General features: G+C 41.0%; 1 protein-coding gene across 2 annotated transcripts in view; it reads right to left on the bottom strand.

Moving 5' to 3' along the window:
• SMARCAL1 (SWI/SNF related, matrix associated, actin dependent regulator of chromatin, subfamily a like 1) overlaps nucleotides 1–14,176 on the bottom strand; it is a 32,566-nt gene extending 18,390 nt beyond the window's left edge. Inside the window, exons 1-6 of one of the 2 annotated variants that reach the window (XM_039381833.1) lie at nucleotides 14,137–14,176; nucleotides 12,891–12,941; nucleotides 8,699–8,872; nucleotides 7,586–7,698; nucleotides 4,622–4,780; nucleotides 2,806–2,871 (exon numbers count right to left, since the gene is read on the bottom strand). In XM_039381833.1, the coding sequence (XP_039237767.1) occupies nucleotides 2,806–2,871; nucleotides 4,622–4,780; nucleotides 7,586–7,698; nucleotides 8,699–8,872; nucleotides 12,891–12,941; nucleotides 14,137–14,155 (582 nt within the window). In that variant the 5' untranslated portion in view covers nucleotides 14,156–14,176. Of the gene's footprint in view, nucleotides 1–2,805; nucleotides 2,872–4,621; nucleotides 4,781–7,585; nucleotides 7,737–8,698; nucleotides 8,873–12,890; nucleotides 12,942–14,136 lie in introns of those variants that run through there. The other variant, XM_039381834.1, reaches the window with a different exon arrangement.
• Nucleotides 14,177–14,182: the final 6 nt, after the last annotated feature.

The raw sequence follows: 14,182 nt of genomic DNA, 5'->3' as shown, positions 1-14,182 counted from the left end.
GCTGGCTGACCTTGAAAGCAGGGGTTTTGCCACTCCATCAAACATCAAAGGACTTTTTTCTACTACAATTTTCAAACCATCCTGCTTCATAATTTTGCAGGGATGCACACAGACTGTGTACAAACTCTGCCACCTGCTTCCACGCAGGCGGATAAAGCATTCTCCCCCACGTACAAGTCTGCACACCCACAAGTTTGCACATCCACTGGGAACATGAAGGGAGTAAGAAATCTGGCCTAAACATCTTGCTGCTGCTGCCATTTCACCTTATCTTACTGTTTGTGCAATTACAAGTTCCTCTCAAAGTTCTGTCCAGTAACGATAAATTGGGCACAACATGTCTATATACTTACTCTAAGCTAATGACAACCTGGGGCAGGCTGAGGCAGCGAGCACAGCCACTGCATACATCCAGTCATTATAAAAGTTCTTCTGTTCACAGCTCCCGCTGTCTCAAGCAAAACTTTTCTAAATCTCTGTCAGGGTAGCAGCCAAGCATGTCAGAAAAGATACAGAGTACTGCACACACAGAGTTTGTGGCTTTTGTTAGTATTAAAAATATGTCCAGAAGTTCCCAACTGACAGACTTAGGTCACATGTTTAATACATGGCCTTCCTTGAGAATTCCATACCACACTTGTACTGCAATATATACAAGAGAGCAGGAAAAGATGAATTATTATTATTGAGTGGCTAAAAATACCATTTAATTTTGAAAACTGGTCAAGCTAAGCTTTCATGCCTTAGGATGTTGGGAACCTCATAGGAATATAAGCAACTACGGCAATTTCAGACAGTTTAAAGTAGTATAATGCTAAAAACAGTTAAAAGTAGCATAATGCTAACAACAGTTAAAAGTAGCAACACTTTAAAGGCAGACAGACAAGGCAGGAGATAGCTCCAGAGGCTCTGGATACAGCATTGGCATGGCTTCCTATCGGGACCTTAAGGTAGGGATGAGGTGCTAGAAGCAGTTTACCTATCAAGGACTTTCCTATGGATATCCCTTTTTTTGGTCTCTTCTAAGAGCCCCAGTACTGCTCTAATCTTTTTAACATAAGGAAGGCAAGCAAGAACATTATCCATAGCAGCATGTTTATCAATCCCTCTTTTTCAATAATCTCGAAGCATCATGTAAAATACTGAAAATACTCCCTGTTAACCCATTGACTATTTACTATAAAAATGACAGTACAGTTGTTAAATCTAGTATTCAAGTGATGAAAGCACCCGATATTTTGGCAGTTCTTTATATACAAAAGCACTGGTGTGATGTGCTGTGCCAGTAGCGAACACAGTATCACTCACTAGGAGCTGAAGACAAAGCTGCCAAAGGGGCTAGTTTTAGAGCAAAATGCCTATGTTGGAAAGGAAGGAGGGCAGAAAAGTGACTATTAGAGCACGGACTCAGGTCAGAAGTTATTGTCAGCAAGCAGAAGAATAAAATTTACCTGAACATCTAATACAAAATAGCTGGCACTGCATGCTGAGTGCAGGTGAGATAACGCATGATATGGACATGAAACTCTTAGTGCTGGAATTCAGTTTCAGAAGCATCAGTTCTCAATTCTTTAAGAGCAGTGATGTGACAGCATAAAACTGTAAATTCTCAGTAAGTGCATACAGGCAATTAACCTTTGCCTAACAGCTACCATCCTTCATTCTCATATCTTGTAGCTTGCAAATAATTCTGACAAGCTGATCCTAACAAAGCTTCATGTAGGAAAGGATAAGGCTGCTTTTTGAGCATTTTGCAATGAGGTAAATTTGTTATTTTCCACCACTTTCAGACAGATACCCTAATTATTGTATTTCAAACTACTCTTAAAATTGGACCTCCTACTTAGTTTCCAAACATTAAGTCTCGAAGTGATCTGAAAACCAAGAGAAGACAAGAGTCAGGCCTTTAAGGAGAACAACAAAATTATTCAAGGACAACCACCTTCAGTTTGCCATTAAGAATCTTGTATATGAAAGTTGATTGCTATAAAGCCATCACACATCGAATCTTCTCTTTATACATACTTGCTGATTAATTGCTGAAGAGGAACTGCATGTACCTTCTTCTAATGTACAGACTCTGCAGTATCTGGAAACTACCCATAACTTTAATCTGTATCTGTTTGAAGCTACCAAGGAGAGTTCAATTCTTTGATCCCAGGACAACAGGAAAACATGAGAATTTGCATTTTTCCTGTTATCACATAATTGACTACTGCCTCCCTTCTGTGGGGCCACTTGTCTTGCTAACCTCACATTTTGCCATTTCCTAGTAGTTCTGTACATTTAACCAGCAGGAATGATCCTGAGCCCCAGCCACACAAATACATTGGAAGCTTGCAGTAACAGACTAGAGCCCTAATCCAAAGCCAAGGAAGGGACCTAGGCAATGTCTTTCTTATAAACAGCAGCAATTTGTGTGCCAAGAAGTAACTGATGATTATTTTCATTAAAGAAGCTGTGTTGACATCACTAGATTCTTTCTACTCTCCCTGAATATATTCAGTAAGGTTTGATATTCCCTTTCTCCTGTCACCATAAAACTCATCAGTGGCAGTACCACAATGAGATCAAGGGAGCTTCTGAAGTTGTTTTGTTAGGTCTTACCATCTAATATTTGTATAGAAACAAGTAGTAACGCCAGAGACAAATTTTGCTTTTGGATCTACACTTTTAGCTGGATTTCCCCTTGAACAATGCAAGAATTCAGCTGCTGGCTCCTAAACCTGGTAAATGGAGCAACACTGCCTTGGGAGCCTGGCCTTAGCAGTTTGATCCTTCGAGGTTTGCCACCAGCACACGCACCTTGAGTAGAGGCATGGCAGCTCGGCATCGTGCAGTTTTTATGTTCTTTAGGAAATGAGATTCATCCTGAAACAAAACAGGAATGAAAGCGAAGTCAGTTCTGATCCATAGTCCAACTGCAGGTTACAGAACAAATTCCCAGTATTCTCAGCTATCTAGTGTTACAAGCCTCTCATGTCAGACGGTATTTCAGGCATTGGGATAGTCACATCAAATTCTAAACAAAAAGACAGGATGGAGAGTAGCAGGCTTCCAACATTCAAAACTGCAGCTGCAAGCAAATGGAACAGAAACCAAACCTGGTAGCCATGAATCATAAATGACCACAAAAAAACATGTGAGAAGAGGGGGCTGGAGAGGGAAGGAGAAAGGAACATTATTTCCACCACTGATACTCATTTGATACCCTATGTATCCTTTAAATGCAGCAAACATAGGAGGCCTCTACAGTGCCAGTTCCCTTAATAAGGGGTGAATGAAAATTATAAAAAAAAAAAGAAATCCAATTAAGACCCAACTGTTCTGCTGATAGGGCTCACCAGGTGGGTAATAGTTTCCTACTTAAACATCACCCTCAAACAGGCTTCATTTCTACTGCTGTAGCAAGGCAGAACTTAGACACAAAAAATAATCAGTGCCCTCCAAAGGTACATTCTCATCTTTCCACGTGTGTAGAGGCAAGCAACCATGCATGCAAAGACAGTATAACTGCTTAGCCTCTCAGGCACAGGCTTCTCCCTCCTGATTAACAAATAAGCTACATTAAATTTCCCAGGCATCAAAAACACTGGAAGAAAAAATGGGAAAGCTCAGCACTCAATAGGACTATTCTTTTCTGTAAAAACATACACAGGGTCCAAATTTGAACACATAGACACAGAGAAAGAACATTTGCCAGTTCAGGACTGGTAAAAAGTTCCAGGGCAGTAGAGCCCAATTCCACCCCCAGTCTACAAGATCAACAGAATTTCCTGTCAGAGAGTGTGTAAGGGAAAAAATATAAAAGTGAAAAAATCAATTCCCTCATGAGTAGTTTGGTCTCCAAAGAACTCCACCTATTACCACATTCTCATCTAATGCTGAGAAACAAAAGGATTAGTATGTTCCAATTGTCATATCTTTGGACAGGTGCATGTGTGCTGAAAACTAGACTGAGAACATCAAACACTCATAGTAAGCTACCTATACACTTTTGCTCTCTATTGATCCAAGCTGGATTTGAAACACTAGATGTTTCGAATTTTTAATAACTGAAATCCAGAAAAACACCTTTTACTGTGGCTCTGTAAAAGGATAAAAAATGGATTTTGAAGTAATTTACAAAAGAAATGATACAAGTGATCAAAGAAGGCTTAATGCAGATTGTCAGCGGAACACAAGTAAAGGGAGATTTTTTAGACGCTTTACCCACATAGTTGATTGTTGAGAAGTTATCTGGTTTACTGGATAAACAGTAACACTACCCTGAAGTCCAATCCCCTTAAGAAGATACAATTCCAAGACTATTGTACTGACACACCATATTAAACACCTTTCTCTCCAGCAGAGGACATGACCAACCACAATGAAATCAGAGAGGCACCATAACAGTAAAAGCGAAAACACAGCCTCAGGAATCAGAAAAAATTAAACTCCACTAGTTATTTCAAATGGTTTCAGAAAAACCTCCTTGTACTCATAAAGACAGCTGTGATCAAAGCCACAATTATAAGATAGTTTCAGTTTCAAATAAGGCCCACTTTGCACTTCTCTGCTGTACATAGGTCACCCCGTTTGCAGCATACAATTAACTTGGAAATTTTAGTGTACCACTTACAACAATAACTACTTGGAATGTGCTCTTAAGTTGCTTGTCCATCTTACTGAGAAGGTCAAAACTGATGATGTTGATCAAGCTTCCTGTTAGGTTGTCTTTGCCAGTCACTATGACATTAGTGCTATCTGGACTCAAGGATGGAAGCCACCTGTGAAATGCCTGGAGGAAGAGGAAAGAAATTAATTGCATTCTGGTGCTTATCTTTTTCAAGATCCCAAAGCACTTCACAGAATATCCTTCCTCATGAATACTTAGAACATGGAGCCACCCCATCCACCACTAGACATCACCTGGGAGCACAGTAAGGGTAAGCAGCCTTCCCCCAACCACCCTCGTAATGGGAAGATCAAGACCGCAATTCAGGCTATAAGGCAAAATCTACCTTCCACAGCTAGGAAAGCTCAAACATGCGCTATTTATTCTTCTTACTGAAAAAATAAAAAGCAAGACAGACAAAAGAAAAAAACAAAAAACCCCAATAAAACAAACAAAGCCCCTGATCTGTAGTAGAAACGTGGATAACCTCCTGACAATGTTACCTGCTATGCTCAGAGCCAGAGAATGATGCAACCACTTCTTACAGGGAAATTTAGTTTTCCTACTCAACAGGAAACCTCAGGCTGTGAAACACAGACTTCTGAGCAGTAAACATCTATTACTGTAGCAATGTTTACTCCACAGTGAGGATAAAGTACAACTCATCCAGATCAACAAAACTCTTCCACTACCTCTTCTGAAAAGGTCTACAGAAAAAAAATAACAACTTGCCAAACAAAAATAAAAAATGAAAAGATCAAGTTGACAACACACCAACTGCTCTATGACAGCAGCTGAAATACATGTGGTAATAGTCATTCAATCAACCTCTTGAAATGCTCCACACACCAGAGCAAGATATCCTCCCCCAAACCCATCTGTTAGCCACAGACCACCCACCATTTCCCTTGTAATTTTGTCCCAAATGACACCAAGCTCTCTGCAACATTTGAGTTCTGCTGATGTTGCACTGCAGAAAACTGTCTGGGACTTTGGTCATCCGAATCTGGTCCCTACAGAAATGTAACCAAGTGGTGATGAGAAATGGCATCTTTGTCTCTTAAGCCCACTGCCCAATACCCAATACCCCAACCATCATTCCTCTCCACTGTTCAGCAACCACCTGCAGCAGCAAGAGGAGTTAGATGAGAGCTTCCACATTTCTCAGTATGTGAAAAAGTAACAATTAACTATCCTTCACCACTTACTATAAGCACCACAACCAAAACAAGCCAACATGCAGGTTAGACCCCAACCAAAAAACACGTGGCTGGCACCAAGTCAAATCTTAAACAAAGGTGGCAGCAAGAGAAAAGTATCTGGAAGCTCCTAATTGTACTGCCCTCTCCTTTCATAAAGAGTATGTGACTAATTCACACCACAAAAGTGATGCTGTACTTCTCACATGATACTGACCTTTGTCCACAAGAGGTGCTTCGAAACTGCCCTGACCATTAAATAATCAAGTTTCAATTCTGAACTCTAAATGCTGCAGTGCTTCTCACCCAAGAGTACCTTGCATCTTCCCACTAGCTTCCTATGACACCCTGAGTATGAAGTCACTGAGTGGCCTGAGCCCAAAAAGCCAAAATAAACCACTGATAACACTAAGATGAAGAAAATTTCTGCCAATTTGGCTCCAGAGAGTTTCTACCGTTACAGTAAAACACATCTGTGCAAGAATGAACTGAGTAGATTAGAGACTATAATAAACCTCACCTACTTCCACTTTCTGTGACGCATTTTCCTTACACCTGCATCTTTCACATACTCAAAAAGCAACACATCTAAAACAAGTGACCTAACAAAACATATACAATAGCCTCCTGGGGAGTCAGGATTAGGGGAAGGAAGAAGAAATCAAGTACTCAAAGAATCAAACAAAAATGCCTCATATTGCTTAAATCTTTTGAAGGGAAATGTAGAAATTTAGTTGCAGGTGCCCAATAATTCAGGAAACCAAGCCTCAAATTGTTCCTGGTAGATATCCCACAGAAGCGATGGTGTTGTCCCAGAGGTCTACAGGCCTTGAAATTTCAAGTCTGATGAGCATCACTCCCTTCTCCCATTTTCTTTTCTTTTTAGCCCTACATTTTGTTGCACTACTGGATGTGAAAACACACACCAGGATGCTCTAACAACCTGGTTACAGCACAAAAACAGCAAATCCCAATCAATACTCTTCTCATCAAAGCAATATTCCAGGAAAAGCTAAACTCCCACCCCCTCCTGCTCTGGCATGAATTTACTGACCTAAAACCTCTGGCTCACCTTCTTCTCCCACAGTGAGCATCTCACTAGCCTATGGCAACCCAACAGTGTATAGGCCATGGCAGTGATTTATTTTGAGATACATTCCCAACCATCCAAGCTTTCCTGGGCTTTGATCAACATTAATTAAGGACTCAGTGGAGTCAGCAGCATACAGTGGACAGGCCAAAAGACGTAATATGACACACACTTAATGATGGTGATAATGGGGCCTTTTGAACAGAGCAGAGAATCCCAGCATCTGGGCCCCTGTTCCAGCCAAGGAACTGGCAAATACTGCTACAATGGGCTTGAATACAAGACAATTGCTTGAATGTAACTATTATCTTTGACACTGATGAGTAAAATGCCCCCTTGGAGCCAGCTGACTTGTAGGAACAAAGTTAACAGAGGGTCAGAGGAGATACTTTTTCTAGTTCTCCCTCTTTCCAACAGATCAGCTGGACCACAAGAAGAAAAACGGCCAATAAAACAAAATTGGCATATACCACATAGTCAATGCTAAGCAATTTCCCCAACTTCAAGTTTCTAAATCAGTATAATTTTTAGTTTCTTCGCCTTAATATTTTAAAAATTTAACTTTTACAAAGTGCAATAAACTATAACCATCTCACAGGCCCTTTACTGGCCACCTGCCCATGCTCAAGCTCACAGTACCTCTGCCCATGTAAACCTCACGGAAGAAGGAGTCACCACCAGCAAGGGCCATTCCTTTTGGTAATAGGCAGCAATGCAGATCGCCTGGATGGTCTTGCCCAAGCCCATGTCATCTGCAAGGAGTAAACGTCCATTTCTCAAAATTGCAAAACTGGGGAAAATAGAGGGAAATACGGGTCAAGAATTGCGTTACTATCTGGCAACCAAGATGAGCACAAGTCATCACCGAGCCTCTAATGTGGATCACCTGAAAGTGATCTGAGTTCTTCAGTAAACTTGGATTTTCTCCCTTAGTCTTAACAGACATGAGTGACTCTCACAGATCTCTCACAGCTTGGAAGCTCCTGAACAGAGCGGTTCGGCCCAGTCCTTAGAGACTGATTTCATATGAGAAGTAGTGTCAAGACCATACAATTATTTAAAGCACATTCTTTACATGGTGTTACATTCTGTCCCAGAGTTCATCCTGGCTGAGCTAAGAAATCATTACCCATAACAATGGCAATTTAAGGCCACTAAGAACAGACTTTCCTGGACTGTATATTGAAGACAACAACAAACGATCATATATGATGGGCACAGGGTTATTTAAGAGTTTATCTTTACATACAATTAGTCATTTTGAATCTGTCAGGGCCTTGGTCCCATTTCCTGGTCCCTTCCCCTGGGTAGTTAATATTCAAAAAACAACAACAACAAAAGAGATGCACTCATAAAAAAATATTTTACTTTACAAAATAAAAAAATCATATGACAATTATGTACATACTGAATCACAAGAGGGAGATCAGCGATGTATCATTTGAACAATTTTTTCAGACTAGCAAAATGCTACTTTGCTCCTGACTCATGATGAATTCTATCTAGAAACAAAACACAAGTGAGTGACACAAGATGTGTCACTCAAAAATTCCACAAAAAAAAAAATCCCAACCAAATAAACCATACTATACCAAACACCCAAAAGCCCAGAATGCCAGAGTATAAGAGACCAAGACTGAAGAAATGCGGAGTCTTCCATGGAAGAGAATGCAACCTGGGCACCAATATAAACTAGATAATTCTAGGCAAGGAGTAGCCCTTAACAGCTTGCAAAAAGGACATACTTCACACCTTCCCGCTGAAAGGGCATGAGGCTCGTCACAATTTTGGAGTCCACTGCTGAAAGGTCGGCATCAGGAATGTCTGTGCGTGACGGGGATCTCTGCAGCTGAGCAGCAAAGGTCTGTATTACTGCCTGGGGCAGTGGCTCCACTTCTACTGACACAAGGCTCTGTAACACTTCCACTGCAAAGAACAGAGCAGTTTATGATTGCAAGGGGCAGCATACACACAACTTACATTATGGATGTCAGGGCACAACCTCATCAGCAGTATTATTTCCTGTCCTGAAACAGCTCACAGAAATCACTGCATCATGCACAGGTGTTAGCCTGGCCTGTTCCCTGAAGTCTATTTCAGAACCACATGATGAATCACATCTCCTCCCCTCGTATTTAGACTTGGTTATAAAAAAAATGAAACTCTGACGCCATCATTCTGAGATGATTGCTACTAATACAGCTGGAGCTGGATTATTCACACTGAGGGCAGCTTAGGGCACACTTACTCAGAAATGAAAGTATGGATTTTAACAAAAGAGCTCCTGAAGCCTAGAAGGCAGGGGCATCTTTATCTTGACCTTGGGATTCTGCATTAAACACCTCTGAGGTTTCCACCATGTCCAAATCACCAGCAGTGACCCAAGACAGTTACCGAAAGAATATCATACGTGTTCAGCTTTGAAAACTCTCTTTTCCTCCTGTTCCCCAAATTCACACAGGTTGAGTTCTGTCTCCACTTCATCCCCCTCGTTTACTACATTTGCGTAAGAAAACAGGAATCACCCCAGGAGTCAGAGAAACTGCTCTTGTACCGCTGTCAGCAGCACTCTGACAGCCATCCTTCAGTAACAACAGCACCTCCCTGCTTAGCTGGTGTCCACTGCTGTTGTCCTGGACAGAAGCAGCTTGCAGGTCAGAACCAGCCCACAGGCAGTCACTTGAGTTCTTCAATACTTATGTTGTTTCACTCACAAAGCCCCTGAGCTTTACCTTCCCAGTTGAACTAAAGGGATTCCCCAGCCTCCATTATGCCAAGACCTTGAGGCCTTCACCCATGCATCATAATAAACAAAGCATCTAGGCAATTCTCCTCCTGGACAACCTTATTTCAGTTCCCTCCAGCAGCCTCTCTATCCCATCCCCCCCTCAATAAAAGTATTCTTTTTAATCCAACAGTGAATTTCCATGAAAATAAATACCTGTTTAAAACATGCAGTGAACTGTGACCAGGAAAACATATTTAGTAATTTTTGACCAGTGACTATGAAACAAAAGACACCTCTACACTAGGAACACAAATGCACATGCACAGATCTTCACTGCAGGAAGCAACTTTCTTTTTTATTTAGTGGTTGGTTTGTATATGAAGTCCAGAAGACATAAAAAAAACTGTTTGGAAAAACAACTGAAAAAAGAACTCACTATATCAACAGTAAATGTATCAGAATTCAGTTAGGTATTTTTGTTTCAGTTATCTCCAAGAGGAAAGCAGCAGGATGGACCCCTGCCATGTAAAGGGGAAAAGCAATTCCAAGAAATATACATATGAAAAGATTTCCATTTGTGGTTGGGCAATGACCAAACTTTTTAAACTCTCCAGTTTAATTTATACTTCTTCAATAGCAGGAACTCTCTCCACCCGAAGTACAGCAGAAGCTTGTTATTACACTCACAGACCGAGCTGTGTGTTAGCATAATTGCTACAATTTGCTCACTGAAAATTCTGTTGCTATTGTTCTGTACATGAGCTGGGAAAGTGATTAAGATATATCTGCCACCAGCATGATTCATCCAACAGACATTTTTTAGTGAAGTGACCTTTATATAAAGATGACTGAGCAACTAGGCAAAGAGACATTAACCTCTATAAACAGTTTTCAGCTAACAGATCTCTCTGCTGGAAATGGCAACCAGCCTTTTTAAATTCTCTCTTCTTTTTTTATTCTGATGTAGGCAAATGAACAGGCAACAAAGCAAATGCTGTTTCTCTAAAAGGCACGTGCCAGAAGCCTCAAATGCCCTCACAAATTACACCCTGCAAGATTCACGGAAATTTTTTTTCTTTCCTCAAATCTGTGGGATTCTCAATACTTCATGTAATGTATACGACTGCCAGCCAGCATGACTGAAACTGTGACAGACTGGGAGGTGATGTGTTTGCTCAGACTGCCTAGCATGTGCTACAGGATCAGGCCCTTTGCACATACAAAAGGCCTTTTTAGCAAATTGTGAGTGAACACCAGCTCTCACTGAAATCAGGACCTGTCAGCATCCCAACCCTGCGGTTTCATAATAGTCTCCACCAAGACACACTCTCTTGTTTTCAAGACCTGGCATTCCTACACAGCCCCACTGCATGGCTTTCAGCTCTACAGCCATTACTAACGTTATTAAGGCATGCATCATAGAAGCATGCATATACTCAATTATTAAACATGCTTTGGAATCCTGTGGAAGCAGGAGCACACGCTGGATAAAAACTACTCTAAGCAACAGCTTTTCATCTCTGAAATGCTCAGTCACATTTTCTAAGAATGTGTGTAGAGCACCTTGCTTACTGTCTTCCTGAAGCTTACCCCAACCAAATTCCACAGGCACATACGAGTACCAAGGCAAACACAGCAGGTCAACTGAGATGAAAAATAATAATCCTAACACTTAGGACTTGTGTAATGCTATTCATCTCCAAGCATTCTATAAACTCTAACTAAACATAGAAGACTAAGAAGCAGATGTGCTGGAAGCATGCTGCTGAGACTGGATTATTCTGCAAAGTTGCACCCATTAAAAAAATAAAAAAATCACTGCAACACAACAAACCACAGTTCTACATTTCAGTTCAGCAAGTCACAGTTTCAGCAGGATTACACAGATGCATAGAGGCAAAATGCAGTGGGCAGAAACTGATGCACAGGAAGTTCCACCTGAACATGAGGAAGAACTTCTTTACTGTGCGAGTGACCAAGAGGTTGTGGAGTCTCCCTCACTGGAGAAATATCCACAAACCATCGGATGCAATCTTGTGCCATGTGCTCTAGGATGACCCTGCCTGAGGGAGGATGGACCAGATGACTCACATTGGTCCCTTCTAACCTGACCCATTCTGTGATTCTGAGTCTACTGACCAACTTCTACCAAGCAATTAACTCTATAGTGACACTATGTGCTTAGATTCCACTTGCAAGGAAAAATAGGATGCTTTTTTTCTTGCTAAGCTTTCTTTTAAGCATCCAAACAGCATCAAAACATTTTAGTAGAATATGAAATTCAGCTTCAAGAAAGCCTCTGCTTCAAGCAGATCTGCACAATTCTGCAAGAGAAACAAGGAACTCTTCTTGTTTGCCTCAGAATCAACTCATCTATAGAAGCAACCTGAATTCTAACCTGCTGCAGACATCAACTAAAAACTTAATAGTTGTGTGCTGCCTGCAAAGCCATTATTACCAGCAGTAACATATGAGGCTGAACAAAATCAACTAGACAGCACTCAGACTGTAACTGTAGATGAACTGGTCGTTACAGAAGCCATCATCTGACTTGAAAACCTAGTGCTCTGATCTGAAAAACCAAATTTACTGGGTGTGAAATGAACTAGCACACCACCATGCGCACTACTAAGGAAATGGAAGCAAAACTGCCTGATACATGTTTGTTTTCTAAGCAAGGGGTGGCTGTGACAGTGTATGAATTGATATACACACAAAAGAGTGCAAGGAGGGCTGGCACTGAGAGTAAGGGGAGCACAGCTAAAACACATCAGTTTGACAGAATTTCTGTAAGGACAGGTAGGCTTGGCAGCCACCATGTCAACCTCTTCAAATGTGGCAAGTGGAAACAAAGGAATCCATTCTCCTGTAACTCCTCAGTTCAAGTAGAGCTGCTTTACGTTATAAGCAATAAAAGTAACTTTGTGATAGTAAATACACCCATGCTTTAAGAAATGGTCCACAAATTCAGTGCAGAATCTGACAAAAGCTAAAGCTACCTTCCCAATGGGCCCCTAAAGTACTGTCATGAATAGCACACATTAATAAAGTTTTGAGTCTGGGCAAACAGTGTAAATGTTTGACAAAACAGGATGACGCTGGCCTCACAGTTCATTAGCAACTTGTCTTTCCAGAGTGAAAATAAAGAAAAAATAAAGTTAGAATTCATTTGCCTCCCCAGAAAATAGCCCTCACCAGGGAAATGCAGCTACTCACTTAGTTTGGGGTAATCCTCCAGCAGGAAATTCCACTTTCTGGTGTTCACATCTGCAATAGTTACAGCAAACACTGTCATAAGTCTCTTTCAATAAAGACTGAATTCTCTGTCCATAAGAACCTGTCTATTCATCCATATCTTCTGCTACAGATTTCAGAACTGCTTTAAAAGAATTGTTACCTTCTTCAAGATCAATTCTCCTCTGTTTGCTTTCATGTTAAGCAAACAGTCTGGAGAAGATTTAAAATTATGAGCACACATCTAGAACTGGTATCACCAGAGCAAGCCAAGGTCAGCTCTCCAAATGAACCACTGTAATGAACCCATCCGCTCAAGAATTTTGGCAACCCCTTTCTTTTCACTGCAAGAAGGGATGGAGAATGTGCATGAAGGTTCCCATTTGTTAATCAACAAACTCTGGCTTCAGTCAGTAGAACAATCACTTTCAGTTGTACCTCTGTACTCTACAATTGATGTGCTCAGGAGGGTACAAAGGAAATTCACCAATTCAACAATATCCAAAATGTAACATCATGCCAGACCTATCTGGCAGGTTTATCTCTGGTAGCACCTGCCTACAACATCCAGGGAAACAGAGTGAATCCAGAATTAGCTGAACAATGAGCCAGGTGAGGGCCTGCCCGAAGAACAAGCAATCCGGAATTTGTTCTCTATGCTGTCAGTGATCTGCTGTGACACTGTGCAGGTCACCTCAACACTCTGTGCCTCATTCCCCAAATTACAAGGGGAAAAAAATTATATTTACCATTGAAATCTGAATGCCGACATAAAAAGTGTTCCACAGTTACACTTGCCTCAAAAATATTGGTAAAACTGCTGGTAAATTAAATCTGCCCAGGCAGTTGCAGCCATTATACACCAGAGTAAAGCAGGACAAATAAGAGAATGTCCAACTGCATTTGATAATAAAGGCAAGAACTTCACATGGTCTCCGTAATACTGGCAAATTATCAGCACATCCCACCTCAACAGTAAATGTCATCATGCTGGGTTCTGAAATATCACCTTGGCTAACAGGCCCAGGAGACATGTTCTGCCATGGGATAAAATGCTGGACACAGATACAGCACTATAACAGAACTACAAGAGCTCTCAAAATCTTCACCAAAGCACAATCTCTTATGCTCTTTCAGAGAGATGTACTCTCACGATCTGTCTTCTCTGAAGCAAGAGCAGCCCCAACAAGGTCATTAAAAAAAAAGCAAAAAAACCCATGAGACTCACCATAATTTCTGGAATCCATCTGTTTGAACACTCCAATCACTTCTGC

Source organism: Pipra filicauda, unplaced genomic scaffold (genome assembly GCF_003945595.2).
Source record: "Pipra filicauda isolate LSUMZ 115617 unplaced genomic scaffold, ASM394559v2 scaffold241_size1546129_pilon, whole genome shotgun sequence".
Lineage (NCBI taxonomy): Eukaryota > Metazoa > Chordata > Aves > Passeriformes > Pipridae > Pipra > Pipra filicauda.
Note: the sequence above shows the minus strand (reverse complement) of the source record. Positions and strands in the feature narration are given on the sequence as shown.